Here is a 15,193-nt window from a genome sequence, read left to right on the forward strand (position 1 = left end):
CTTCCTTTTTTTATGTACAGAGGTGAGATGCTGTTGTAGCAGCCTGTGGATTTTCTCTCTTTTCAGTCAGTTGGGGAGCTGACAGGCTCCTGATCTCTAAACTCCTAAGCACTCATTATAGCTCAGTTCTATCTTACTGATAAGAATGTGGCTTAAATAAGTGTTTATGACCTCTTAGTAGTTTAGAGATAACTAGATGACCCAGCACAAAGTGAAAGTGAAAGTACCAGTCACACAGTTAAAAAAACTGTTAAGCCTATGTGACAGAATGGCTCAATATTTTATTAAAGGCCAATTGAAAACACGATTTTTAGCCAAAAATTTGTCAAATGTAATCATAAGCAAAAATTGGTGCAGATCTGAAACTGTTTCTGTACAGCCTGGAAACTGTTCTAAAATTAAAGTGATCCTGCCACATTGACCATGTAGTCTGCAGGCAGCAGGTCATAGAGCAGGATGAGCTGAGCAGATTGATATATAGTTTTATAGGAAAAGATTCAGTAGAACGTCTACTTTATTCGTTTAAATCCCTGCTCTTTCTATGCTTAGGAGTCCAGTGGGCGGTCCTCTCAGTGATTGACAGCTATTTCTGTATCTATGCTGATAGATGGAAGGCTGTCAGTCAGTGAGCAGGGCTGCCCAAAATAAGCAGGAGGTTAGTTTTGAATATTTTCTCATAAAACTATATGTTGGCCTGCTCATCTCCTGACAGTTATTTCCTGTACAGGTTCCTGGGTGGTTCCATGGTGGATTTTCAGTTTTTGCCCACAGCCTCATTGACGCCTGAAATACAATGAGGTTCCAGATTCCCAAAGTGTTAGAAGACAATATGAAGGACTGCATAAACATAAAAAAGGCACTTTTTACTATGATAATGTAAACGTAGAATCTGAAGATCACTATATACTGCTTGGCGCTTGCCCTGCATAGACCGGGAGTGCTGTTTTTGTGGGAGGCTATTAGACATCTTGCATCATGGTACTGTACCCCCTCCCAAAGCCCTTTACCATGACCCCTGGGGCCATGTCCACCTAGATAGCCAAAAATGCAGTCCTTCTGGAAAAGGGTGTGCTAAATAGGATGTCCTAAATAGGAAATGGGACGAAGTAGGACTGGGCCCCACATTTCGTATGCCTATATATCAGGGATGCTGTTGCAAAACTACAACTCCTGTCAAGCCCTGATAGCTGTAGTCTGTCCGGGCATGATGTTAGTTGTAGCTTCACAATAGGTAGAGGACCACAAATTTAACCTTCCTGCTCTATATTGTGAACACCTTGGTGGTCCAGACTGAACAGACAGTGCTCAAAACCAGAATATCCCTTTAAGAAAGTCAATCAATTTGATAAGAAGTCTATTACAGTTCTTTGACTAACCTTTCTATGACTTCTATGTCGAAGCAAAAGCGCTTGTCTATAGAGTCAGTTTTGCGCCTGATGCACATTTTCAGCTTAAACATCTCGGGGCTGTTGGAGATGAGACCATTCTAAAAGAGAAGCAAGACAAGTGAATGGAAAGTACACACATCACATTACCACCAAAATTAAATCAGGACCAACAAATATTCACCCTTTTTTTTTGTTTCTCAGCCTATGTTTTTTGTGGGGCCAAAATTTTGTGGGGACTTTTTGTTATTTAAAGGCTGTGGACACCTTCTGGGAAATATTTTTTTATGATTATATTTTATTCATTTTGGGCTACAGTTTTTTCAATTGGTCTTTATGAAAAAATTTCAGCAGTATTTGAGTTACAGGGATTAAAATTCAGTCTGTTTTCACATTATCTCTTCTAAGTCCCATCGGCTGACGGCTCCAATTGTAGTCTCTATGATCTCCTGGGCTCATAAACACTCATTTAAGCCATAGTCTTATTAGTTCAATAACATTTTAGCTCTAATAATTGTTTATTAATTCAGGATATAAGAGATAAGGATTCACATAAGCCATAAGCCATCAGACTGATTTTTAACACTTATATCTCAAAAACAGCCGGAAATATTTAATAATAATGTTTTTTAACCCAAAATGAGTACAAGGCAGTCACAAAAATCCATAGCCTTTAAAGTCTGAGTGGATATGACACAGGCATCACAGTGGTTTAACATTTAGGTACATATCCCATTGACAAAGAGAATGGTAACACCCATTATCAATTTATTTATACATTTCCAGGGGGAATAACAGAAAGATGGCACAATATAAAGTTCAGAACCAAAATTGCTATTTTGTGCAAAACAGCCATGCCACAAGAGCCAGCAGATCCCCATTAAACTCCCACTTCTTGATGCTGGTAGTGGTTGGGTGGAACATTGTGGTGGAGGAGGGCCCTAGGCAACTGCCAATAACCTGGCCCTGTATATCCAATTAGGCAGATTTTACCCTGCACACATTTTCTGCTCATGCGGCTGCGATTCATGAGATCAATATTTTGGTGTATTTCTCTTTACTGATAATATCCCTGAACAATTAGTTTTTTAATGTTACTTCGTGTTACTAGAAGATATGGGAATTATAGATAGTACGTATCACGGGGAACTTTATGTCCGCAATTATTATATTAGGAAAGCATATCATTACTATTAGGAAAGTAATGAGGGAAATAAACCACTAGAGCTTCAAAGAGGTTCTCCACATATATTTTTAAAAACATCCAAATTACAAGCCTAAAGGTGGCCATACCCATTAGACAATTGTTGCTTAAACCTGACGATCTCAGCGGAACTTGCTAACCATCTAATGTGCATGGTGGCTGCTTGAACTTCCCCTAATAGTAGAAAGACTAATTCTGCTGTTGGATTTCAACATGCCCAATGCTTTTGTTCTCAAGGGAAAGACTTGCAGTGACCGATCACTGTTAAGGGGTTAAAGGGATTGTCTCACTTCAGCAAATGGCATTTATCATGTACAGAAAGTTAATACAAGGCACTTACTAATATATTGTGATTGTCCATATTGCCTCCTTTGCTGGCTGGATCCATTTTCCCATCACAGTATACATTGCTGGAACCCAGGGGTTATGACCACCCTACAATCCAGCAGCGGTGGCCGTGCTTTCACACTTTTGGAAAAGGCTCTCTGGTGGCCAGGAGTATAGGAGTGTACATAGGCCGGCGCTTTTTCCTATAGTTCAAGTGTGTCCACCTCTGCTCGACTGCAGGGTGGTCATAATCCCTGGATACAAGCAGTGTATAATATGATGGAAAAATGAATCAAGCCAGAAAAGGAGGCAATATGGACAATCACAATACATTAGTAAGTGCCTTGTAAGACTGTGTATGGAGGAAATAGTTAACTGGCAGCATTAGTTAGTTGGCAGGAGACAGGTTGGTTCTGTTAGTGACTTCCTTGCAAGCTGACCTACCTTGTCCCACCTTGGTGTGCTCTGCTAAGTAGGCCCTAAGAAGAACTATTAGCCAGTAAAACACCATTCCTGAAGGTAAGAGTTGCCAAAAAGACTAACTTTGTTGAGAATTACTGAGAAAGAAGGTCTGAATTTATTCAGAAGGTTGAAAACCTATAAGGCCATGCTGCACTAGACACTAAAGGTAACACATGTTTATGGTTTTGGACTTTACTGCATGTGGTCAGGGTTTATTGCTTCTGGCACTCGCCACACTGGCCAACTAGATCTAGGATCCACACCCTACAATTGGGCACTGCAGAAAGTTTATATAGAGATCCCAAAGGTTGTTTTGAAAACAAAGCAGAAGGTGGAACGTTGTGAAGATCTCAACTAATCGATATGCCATCATTGATCTTGGTGGAGGAACCCTTTAAAGCTGACTTTAGTCATGAGACTTTGACGGGTGATAGCATTCGTCAGTCTCTCTTCTATGATGACCAGCAGACCACCACATAGTATGCCATAGGAGGTAGTGCATTACCTGTCATTCCCGGAGGGGATGCCTAAGGCAATAATGGTCTGGATACATGGAGCTTGCACCCCTGATCCCACACTTGGTGTTCAAATCTAATGAAAAGCAAATGTGTAGCTTCATGACCTAGGGTTTTGACCAGTGTTATTCTGACACCAGCAATGTGCTGTATTTCCATAAGACGCAATTTTTTCCCCTCTAAAGTTGGGTGAAAATGTCAGTGCATCTTATGAAGCGAATATTAGCCAGCGCTTCTATTATGGAAACACTCACTAGCACACAGTAGGACCAGGGAGCCGTGAATACAGCTCTCCTTGTGCTGACTGTTCTACCTGTTCCTTGGTCTTCTTATGCCTGTGCCGCATGTAGTGATGTGACCTGATGTCACATAGCGTAAGCGCACACTATGCGCAGCAGCGGCAGAAGACCGGGGAGGGGTGAGTGCAGGATCTGCAAGTCGTGGCTCTATCCAAAGCAGGAAAGGTAAGCTTCTTTATTTATTTTATGTCTCATCTGGGGGTCTCATCTGAGTCTGTTGAGGAATGGGGGTTTGATCTGAGGTCTAATGGGGGTCTGATAAGGAATAGGGTCTGATCTGAGATCTAATGAAAAATATATTTTTTCTTCTTAATTATCTCCTCTAAAACCTAGGTGCGTCTTATGATCAGGTGCATCTAATGGTGCAGTAATTTGGCAGTACTGTGTATAAGGGGGCATCAACAGTAGGTATTGCTAAGGACAACATTGTATCTAAGGATAGCCTTGTGGACAGGTAGGACTTCAACCTGTTTGATTCTATTGCTTCTCTAACAATAAGCAGTATTAGGGTACTTTCACACTTGCGGCAGGACGGATCCAACAGGCTGTTCACCATTTCGGATCCGTCCTGGGGCTATTTCACCGTGCCGCCGAACCGCCGCTCCGTCCCCATTGACTATAATGGGGACGGGGGCGGAGCTCCGGCACAGTACGGCGGTGCATGGAGAAAGGCCGCCGGACTAAAATTACTGCATGTCAGGCTTTTTAGTCCGGCGGCTTTCTCCGTGCACCGCCGTGCTGCGCCGGAGCTCCGCCCCCGTCCCCATTATAGTCAATGGGGACGGAGCGGCGGTCCGCGGGCACGGCGAAATAGCCGCAGGACGGATCCGACATGGTGAACAGCCTGTCAGATCCGTCCTGCCGCAAGTGTGAAACTAGCCTTAGAGATCTCTATTTTCTGCTATTCCTGCGCTCACCATTGAAACAGTATGACTGCTCGGTGGTTTTCCATTCTGGTTAATAAAGGGGGTTCCTGGAAGGAGGGCACATGTGCAGAGGTTGTCTTACTGTAAAAAATTCCTTTTAACTATTATCACAAACATAATAAAATTATCTCCAAAAATTGCTTACCACTTTTCCACCAGATTTGGTTTCGGAAACACTCATTGTAAAGGTTTTGCTGCTTTTGTCATAAGTACAGTAATGCCGCGTCCATGTGAATCCGAGCGGCCCTATAAACAAAATTTTAACAGTTAATTAGAAATAAGATAAAAAATGGAATTAAAAGAGTTGTTTGATATTAGAAAACACGGCTTCTTCCCCTCCCCCCATAAACACCCCTTGTGGCTGTGGCTGGTACTGCAGCTCATTCAAATGGTACTGTAATACCACACACCGGTCATATACAAGAGTGGGGCTGTTTCTAAAAAAACAAAAGTAGACCCTTTTTGAAAGTGCAAGACAATCCCTTTAATAGATAATATATTTACTATATAGTATGTATTATATTTTATGTCAAAGCTAAAATAATTTTCTAAACAAACGTTTTGGAACTGTATAGACGAACCCACTATGATAAAATCCTGAGTTTTATTAGAACCAGAGAGTCTCTAGTATTTTAGCCATGATGAATAAATTGAGTTTTGGAGAACATCCAAAGAGCCTGACCTTTCACTGACGCTCAGCTCAACAAACAGACTTCCCTTTCCCCCTGTCATAATGAGCTGTTCTCTTAATTAGAGATATATGGAACTGGAACTAAGAGCAGCATTGGCCCCGTTTCTAAGACACAAGTGGGACAATACATGAAGAACACAACAGACAGGAACAGCTGCTTCCCCCATTGGGGCTCATTAGCTGGAACAGCAGTTGGATTAGACGTGTTTTGCAGGTTACAGGTGTCTATGAACATATTGATTCCAATGCAACACAAAACACATCCTGTATGAGCAGACCATAAGTATCCTCCATAGACCGATACTGGAAAATAAGCCATAACCTAACCCAAAAAAAGACATATTTAAAGTTTAACTCGTGGTAACGGGTGCAAACAGGGCATTTATCACAAAAGTATTCAACAACAAGAAGTAACTGGAAATTTTAAAGGCTATGTTCATGTTACGGCCATGTTCTTGCATTGCTCCAACACATCTGAACTAAAAAAAAGAAGCAACTTTTGATTATAAGTAAAAAAAAAAGTACATATTGCCATGGTAACAGACTACAAACACATCCTGTGTAGTCTGATCCTGTAAGCATGCAAGCTTCGAGTAACCTCAAAAAATCTGATTATGACCAGATGATTTGATCGCTAAGGTTTAGAAAAAAACAGACCCATTTTGGTCAAATTTCCAGATGGCTACATTCTTGGAAGGTGTTGTCAGGAGATGACAGCTCCTTTAAAGTCATATACCTTTTCTGTTGGGCATGCATCACGTTCACAGGACTACCGTGGCCCATTCCCATACACCCAGTAAGACCTATTTATTAAGGTATTGGAAATAAATCATTTTAATAAAGGGCAGCAGTAACATACAATACACAGGTATCAAGATATAAGTCCCTGCAAGGATGACAGGCGTGTGACATTTCCTTCAGAGCCGACTTATTTGGTAATAATAGAAATGTCACATCTTACATTGCGAGATCTCACCCTTCTACAGTGTATGACATCTCCGGCTGCTGTAAGGAGCCACGAGGTCCTTCTAAAAATGATGCATTGCAAACCTTTTACGAATGTGCACTGCACATGACTATGTAGCTTGTGTAAAGGCCACATGAAAAAAAATTTCAGTTGTGAAAAGTGTCCCCTAAACCTAATGTTTGTGAGTATAGTCCTAAGGAAGGCCTGGACAAATCCTAGCCAGGTCTAGTGTGAGAGCCAACACCTTATAGAGATAGATTCACAACCTGGAAGATAGATTGATGCAAGTACACTGGAAACGAGGATGTGTGAGCCAGGTCTTGCCCCCCACCCCAAAAGTTAGAATAGGGCACCCCAATAGTTACAGCACTGCCCCTCCCTTCTTTTCAGGTAGAAAAATTATGTCTCCCTCACTCTTTTTTCCACTTCTTATACAGGCACACCAGAAGGCACCTCCAACTTCTCCAGTAGTCACAGCATGACCCCAATAACCTAATACTCACAACAGAACCCCCTCATCTCCGGTAGTCACAGCAGACCCCCTAACCTGTCCAGCAGTCATAGCAGGTACCCTCCACTTCCCCGATTATCACAGCAGTCCTCTTCCACTTTCCCAAAAGTTACAGCAGCCTCAAATATTTCCAGTAGAAACAGTGTTCCCTCTTCTACTCCCCAAGTAATCAAAAAAGTTGTGAAAATAGAAATGGACTCTTTCTCAGTAGTCAATGCATACTGACTAACTTCTCTATTAGTCACAGCTGTCCCTTTCTACTTCTTCGGTAGTCAGAAAAATCCAAAAAGTTACAGAAGTCCCTTAAAGTACTTACAATACTACTACCCTCTTTTATTAAAGGGGTTGTCCAGCATTTACTAAGTCATAGGCCATCACTAGCTAAACGGTGGGGGTCTGATACCTCAAACCCGTCAATAGGTTTTTTGGTTGTAGCTCCACCGATGGAAGTTGGTGCCAAAACTACACAGCTCCATCAACTATCTAGTGGACAGAGGTTGTCACTGAAACGCTTCTCCCATTGACTTCAGTGGGAGCAGCACTGTAGTAACGAGCTCCCACCCCTACAAGGCTAATGGAGCTGTTTTGTACCAGTTCTGGAGATACAACCTATCAGACAGGTGCTGATTAGCAAGCGATGGCCTATTCTGAGATAGCAAAGGCTGGACAACCTCTATTATACAATGAACAGAGCAAAGCCACCTACACCTTCTCAGTGGGAAGTCCCAGCAAGACTCCCCATTGCTGACGGACAGCATCCAACTCTATTACTTTGTGTATTCAGCACCCAATCCCAGACCTAATATTAAGCACCCAGCCCCCTATTACATGAACTGCATGGATGAAAACCCATGGTGATGCACTCCTGATTAACCTGTCCTCCCTATAGGCTGATTTTAATTATTGCAAGTATAAGGCTGTATTTATTGGAGGCCGTATTGGCATCAGGAGAGGTGGAATACAGAGTGGGCTCGGCATGCATGTGGAACCTGCATTCCATCAATTTAATGGAGGCTAATATGGTACCAGTAGATGTAGTATTTAGTGTTAGGTTCCTGTCCTGAAGAGATCACCTTGTCGTTGGCAGACAGGCACAAATAGTTTTGTACAAAATGTATTTGCCAAGAATCTCTCATTTATAATGCAGCATTGACATCTTCTACAGTGAGTTACAATGGTATTTACGTTATTATTTGTGTTTGAAGAGTGCTGTTGCATCGTCTGTTTTTGCAAAACCCATGGTGATGGTTTCCGCTAGCCCTTTGATATAGCAAGCAACAATATTGGACTTAAAGCCAGAATCTATCTGCAACAGCTCTAGCACACAAGCCCCACATGTATATGAGAGAAGTCTATGATGTCTATGAATCCTATAACCACTGGGGTTGGGCAGCTCGGCACAAGGAAAGCAGCTGTGAAGTGTGATTCCCTTTATATCCTCTGGCTTTTAGGTTATGGTTCAGAACATTTATGTCGGAGAAAGATTAATTTTTAATTGAAATAATGTTACAGCTGTTTCACGGCGAGGCTTAGAATCCAGCAATGCGTGCAGTCACAAACATGGTGTAAGCTATTAACCGAGGCGCCGAACATAGTAATTGCATCGCTTGTAAATGTAAATGAGATATACAAAAAGCACCAAAGAACGGGCTAAAGCCACCACTGATATTGTCTAATCCACAGAGCCTACAAAGTATATTGTGTAAGAGTAAAAAAGATACCGTAGAAAGGATCTAAAACTGGGGCCAACATCAGAATCCCAATTATCGATGGTTCAGAACTTCAATTACTCAATTGTATTAAAGTGAATCTCTGCTTTTGAAAATCATTTTGTGTTTTGTTGAACATTCTGTGCAGATTAGTTTTATAACATATTTTATATACCATTAACGGGGCTTCCAGAAGTAGCTCAGAGGACCTAAAAACTTAAAAGAACCCAATACTCACTCTTCCCCCACCACTGCTGTCTCAACAATACTGATCCCTGCTGCTCTCCACTTCCTGTCTCGATTTGATACACCGGAAATAGTCTAGGAAAGGACTGCTTAGCAGATCCCAATAAAACAGCTGATTGGACCACCACTGATCTAATATTGATAGCCTATAAGTATTCTGAAAACCTCTTCAAAATGGTTTCCATGGTCTCTTTTTAATTTCACTCCCATCTCATTTACTTCTGGATATGGTGACTTGTGCTCCTGCAGCCAATGACTGGCCTTGGCAGGGATGTTTCCCCAAGCTGCACATGTCCCAGCTGAGGCCGGGGACATCCCTACCCTGGCCAGAAGTAAACAAGCCAATAATTAGAAGATGAATGAACGGAGCCAGGGTGCCAGACCAGATCATGGGAGAGCACTTGATTACAATTCTTTCTTTAGCTACCACCCAATAGGGGGGCTAATTAAAAAAGAACCAAATCCTGAAATACCTCAGCAGGATGGGTTGTATATTTTTTAGGGAATCATTGTCATGCAAACATATGAGTAGCATTTAATTTACATTAAACTTTTAGCATGGGGGAATGCATCAAAAAAGCTATTCCCTTTTTTTGCCTTTTTATAGGGTTTCAGTTAAATTAATAAATTAAACTTAATAAATAAAGACAGGGCATACATTTATTAAACAGGTCAGGAAAGGTGTGGGGATAAGTGTGGGGCTAGTTTCACACTAGTGCTCAAGAGATTCGGCAGGCTGCTACGGCAGGGAACAGCCAGCTGGGTCTCTCTGGATTCGGCAATACCGGAAACTACATGAATGCTGTCTGACCACATTAACTATAATGGGAACTGGTGGAGAAGCGGCTTAAACCCGGCAAATATGCAGAAAATCGTCCGGACTAAAACTGCTGCTCATATAGTTTCCGGCAATGCCAGTTCCCGAGAGACCCGGCAGACTGTTCCGGTAGGGATCTCCCTAACGCTAGTGTAAAACTAGGCTTGGGTTACCAAGTTAGGAAAAAAGGACATGACAATTGGAGGCCCCTCCTTCGTCTGCACAATCATCAGCATTGATTGCGATGCTTAGATGGCCAGGATCAGAGTATTCTCCAATCGCTGCCATTAGTGGTGGATGGTGGCAGTCAATAAGAGCCATCTTCAAGCTTCTCTGCAATCACTGTCACACATGTAGCTTAGGATTTAAGATTGGTACATACTGTAGATGTTTGTGACAATGCGGCCTGAAAGGAAGAATAGCAAGACTCAATTTTACTGAACTCTTTAGGCAATCATCTCAGAATTTCTAACCAGCCCAAGCCTTGTCATCACACTTTCACAGACATGAGTAATGGGAAGAGCACAGCCATTCAGTCTTAGCACTCCATTGGCAGGACAGTCCCATTTCATCTGCCCCACACCTGATACTGGCCACTGCCACTGTGCCGACTCAGCTCCAACAGGCTTGGCTGGGCTGTGCACCTAGTCCTCGATCATCTGCTGCTCTATCATACTTCTCTGACCATGCATTTCTGACCCTTTAGCAGGAAGAAAGGTCTCTCTATCATAACTCAATATCTTGCTGAAAGACCCCAGTACACGGCCTTGTAGATTCTGGACCTTCTAATTTCCTTTTCTTTGAAGCACTTTTGATGATAAAGTTGTTTCCTTGGCTGCAGATGTCTCAGAGATGAAGGTTATCTGAGCTCTGGCTTAGCTTTGAAGAGCTTGCACATATAGCTCTTCACTGTAGTGCAGCTAAGCTTAGACTGACTAACTAATCAGGGGGTGGACCCAAGTCCACCTCCTGGCAACATAAGAGGATAATCCAAGGTTGTTGACCCTAAACTATCCATACAATGTTATAAGGTACAGAAATACAATAAATTTAGAACATTTAGCTTAACAATTTAACTGTACATTAGTTATTTCTTTGTATTGACCCTGTTCTTGGGGTACTGCGTCAGGATGAAGAGGGTTTAATGAGTGCAGCTCCCATTCTACCAGACCTGTTCCATTCATGCATTTGAATTGGCACAATTCTCCCAGTGATAACAGTTGATCATGGAGAGTTAGTGGAAGCCAAATTCACGCTGGCTTCTATTCAAACATAGCCTTTATGAGAACTGTAAAAAATTAAGGGAAAGATTTATCAAACTGGTGTAAAGTAGAACTGTCTTAGTTGTACATAGAAACCAGTCAGATTCCACCTTTCATTTTGCAAAACAGCTCTGAAAAATAAAAGTTGGAATCTGATTGGTTGCTGTGGGCAACTAAGCAAGCTTTCCTTTACACCAGTTTTGATAAATCTCCCCCTAAATTCTCCCTTATTTATTGGCTTTGATGCGAACATGAATGATAGTTTCACATTTTGGTTTTGTGCTACTTAGAGTGTAACTTTGAGGTAAACTCCTTTAAAATAATATTTTGTTGATACTTTAAAGGGTTGTCCCAAGAAAAATATTGTACATTTTTCAAACCAGCCCCTGGATCTGAATACTTTTGTAATTGCATGTCATAAAAAATTTAGTACAGTCACTGCGTTATTCAATAAAATGTATCTGTATAGCGCCACCTGCTGTTTTTTTTTTAATCTTATTTCTTTGTCCTGCTCACTGAGAAGGTCGCACATGCTCAGTTTCATTGTTCAACTGCCTCCTGAGCTGAGATAGGGATGGGGAGATCTCTACATTCATGTGAGGTACAGGGCTGGTTCTAGCTTTGCTAGAAAGAGATTGTCCTATACTATATGATGTCTGATATAAAATTTTTACATTAGTCATGGGATGACCCCTTTAATATTTCTCAGTACCAACCTACAGATGTAGCAGGGTTAACACACAAACTCAACTCAAATTTCCTAACTTATCTCGTTATCTTAAAACAAAAGCCATTGAAAAGCAATTGAAGGTATTTGCTTAACCCATTTAGTTTAGATAAGTCTACTTTCACACTAGCGCTTTGGCTTTCCGTTTGTGAGATCCGATCAGGGCTCTCAGACGCGATCTGAAACGGATCAGTTTTGCCCTAATGCATTCTGAATGGAAAAGGATCCACTCAGAATGCATCAGTTTGCCTCCGTTCAGTCTCCATTCTGCTCTGGAGGCGGACACCAAAACGCTGCATGCAGCGTTTTTCTGTCTGCAATGTGGTGCGAAGCAAGACGGAGCCGTCCTGGGACACAATGTAAGTAAATGAGGACGGATCCGTTTTCTCTGACACAATAGAAAACGGATCCGTCCCCCATTGACTTTCAATGGTGTTCAAGACGGATCCGTCATGGCTATAGAAGACATAATACAACCGGATCCGTTCATGACGGATGCATGCGGTTGTATTATTGTAACGGATGCGTTTTTGCAGATCCATGAGGGATCCTCAAAAAAACGCTAATGTGAAAGTAGCCTTACACGTGTCATAAAGCATGTGTGTTAACTTTACTACATCCGTATTCTAATTATTTATTTTTTCTGAGAATGCTTGGTGTCAAATAATATGGCTGCCATAACCGCTATAGCAGAGCCTGAGGGGACAGCGCATGACCCATGGATTGTCTCATTGGTGTTCTTTGAATTCCTGTGTCATGTTCCACCCCCTCGGGCCCTGTACTAGGCATGACACAGTGTACATGTTTTGCCTGGAGCACACTGTTTTCTAGAAGCTCACATTCGTAAACATGTTAACGAGACAAAGAGCAATTCAGAACGACGCAGCAGAGGCCAAGGGAACCGACACAATGAAGATTCAGGAATGCTGAGCATCTCCGCATTACAATTTCAAAGAAGGATAATTACTCGTGAAATACATAGGTCAGCTCCTCAGAGGACACATTTTCTCGGATATCACAGGTCAAATAGGATTACTGTAAACCACAAGCACAATGTTTGAGAGACGAGAGACATAAATGTGATAACAGAGATGAAGACTTACTCTTCTCCTGGACATATAAATAACCCTCCATTGTCCACTGGCTGGGCGGTCGATAGTCCTGGTCTGCAGACTTCATCCTCTGCATTAAACGGTCCATCTCCTGCCGGGTGCTTTCAAAGTTATTGCGGGTCTGTAAAAGAAAGTAGGTTTTCTTGAAGGTTTACAACTTACAATGGGGTCTGGTGGGTTGACCAACAAGAAAAATAGTGCAGCATTCCCATCAAATATGGTGGAATCTGCTATAGAGGCTCTTAGTGAAGGACATCAGGACCAATGAGGCTGATAAACCCCGACCATCAAACAAAGTGTGTTATACTTAGCAAAGAACCTGAGGGGTCGGGGATGAAACATAGGGTCAGGCAAGGACCCTTCAGTTCCTGCACTAAGCAAAACATAGTCATCTCAGGACAGGCCATTAATATCAGATGTGTGGGAGACCAATACTGCACCCCTCCCCACAATGTTTGAGAGGAGCCATGTTGGATGGTTGGTTAGGAATTATGAGGTTGTCCTGGATTTTTATATTGATAGCCTTGTATCAGGGTAGGCCATCAATATCAGATTGAGGTGGGTCCAACACCCCACACCCCCACTGATCAGCGGTTACCTTATAGCTCTGGAAGTCGGCCCCGGAAGATACATAGCTCCGACCATCATGAATGGAGCTGGTTACTGTAGCACCGCAGTAACCAGGGCCATCCAGTCCACAATGGACGGAGCTGTGTAGTTCCAGACCCAACTTCTGGCACTAAAAGGTAACAGCTGATCAGTGGGATGAGGAGCCTCAAATCTACACCAGTCTGAATTTGATGGTCTACCTTGAAGATGGTCTGCCTTGAAGATAGTCTGCCTTGAAGATGATCTGCCTTGAAGATGGTCTACCTTGAAGATGGTCTACCCTGAAGGCTGTCTACCTAGGGGCTAGGCCATCAATATCAAAATCTTGGAACATCCCTTTAATGTGGTTATTCCAGGATAAAAAATAAATGTCCGATTGGCTGGGGTCCAACCTCTCAATCACATAAATAGGGGCCAATGTTCCCCTATTTGAATGGAGTGGTGGACACTCATGAGCATTGCTACTGCATTCACCACCATGGGGCTGCCACAGGTGGCCGAACTCTTGTATTCGGCTATCTCCTGCAGTCCCATAGAGTTGAATGGAGAGGCGGACACACATGGTGTCTGCCAATCCATTGAACCAGAGAGAACACACTATTGTTTTCATGATCAGCAGGGGCCACAGCAGATGGACTCTTGCCAATCCGACACATCCTCTATTCTGTGAATAAGCTGTAGTAATAGGACAACCCTTCTAAGGACAAATTATGTGCTTCCAGATAAATGACAAGAATTCAATTACTCATGCGGCTCAGTAATAAGCCGAGCTGCTGCTTACGTTTTGTAAATTGAACTGTAGCTGCTCCTTATAGGGTGTAAATTCTCTTGCCAGCTCATATCCCTCATGGTAGAAGGTAAAGAGGCCCTGGAGGAACGCCAAAAGCTGCGGAGGTAAGCGAGAAAAAAAAACAAGCCATGAATAATCCAGTCCTGGAAAAGTCAACACCATGAGCTGCAGATTTACCTCAGATAAGCAACCACCTGCAATTAATGGCGCATCATTCGTTTTAAAGGCACGCTCCTTCAAGGATCAGTTAAATATGACTTCACCATAAGGACGAGGTCCAGGCTATTTATTCCACAAGGAAACTGTCCTTTAATGCATGAATTCGATTTCAAAGAAAAACGAGGATTATAATTCAACATTTCACCTCAGTAGATATCCTCAGATAAATGACTTCTAGCGCTCAGTGGGTAAATTAGAAGATTTTGTTAGGCCTGTAATTGTGAGCCATAAATATCTGGAGTCTTCAGCCGGTGGAGGACATATTGGTTATCTGGGAGTCATCGCTGTGCTGCTCTGGAGAACAACATGCATTTGTCAAGAGGAGAAGGGGAAGGAGTGTTTCAGCGAGAAGGAGAGTGCCGAACATAAGAAATATAATATTTATATCTACAGTATATAAGAAATATAATGTATA

General features: G+C 42.3%; 1 protein-coding gene across 1 annotated transcript in view; it reads right to left on the bottom strand.

Moving 5' to 3' along the window:
• Positions 1-15,193, bottom strand: part of ARHGAP42 (Rho GTPase activating protein 42) — a 301,803-nt gene that overhangs the window by 24,586 nt on the left and 262,024 nt on the right. The window contains exons 7-10 of the mRNA XM_044285062.1: positions 14,551-14,655; positions 13,152-13,281; positions 5,264-5,364; positions 1,377-1,486 (exon numbers count right to left, since the gene is read on the bottom strand). Of these exons, the coding sequence (XP_044140997.1) occupies positions 1,377-1,486; positions 5,264-5,364; positions 13,152-13,281; positions 14,551-14,655 (446 nt within the window). The remainder of the gene's footprint in view (positions 1-1,376; positions 1,487-5,263; positions 5,365-13,151; positions 13,282-14,550; positions 14,656-15,193) is intronic.

Source organism: Bufo gargarizans, chromosome 3, assembly GCF_014858855.1.
Source record: "Bufo gargarizans isolate SCDJY-AF-19 chromosome 3, ASM1485885v1, whole genome shotgun sequence".
NCBI classification, from domain to species: Eukaryota; Metazoa; Chordata; class Amphibia; order Anura; family Bufonidae; genus Bufo; species Bufo gargarizans.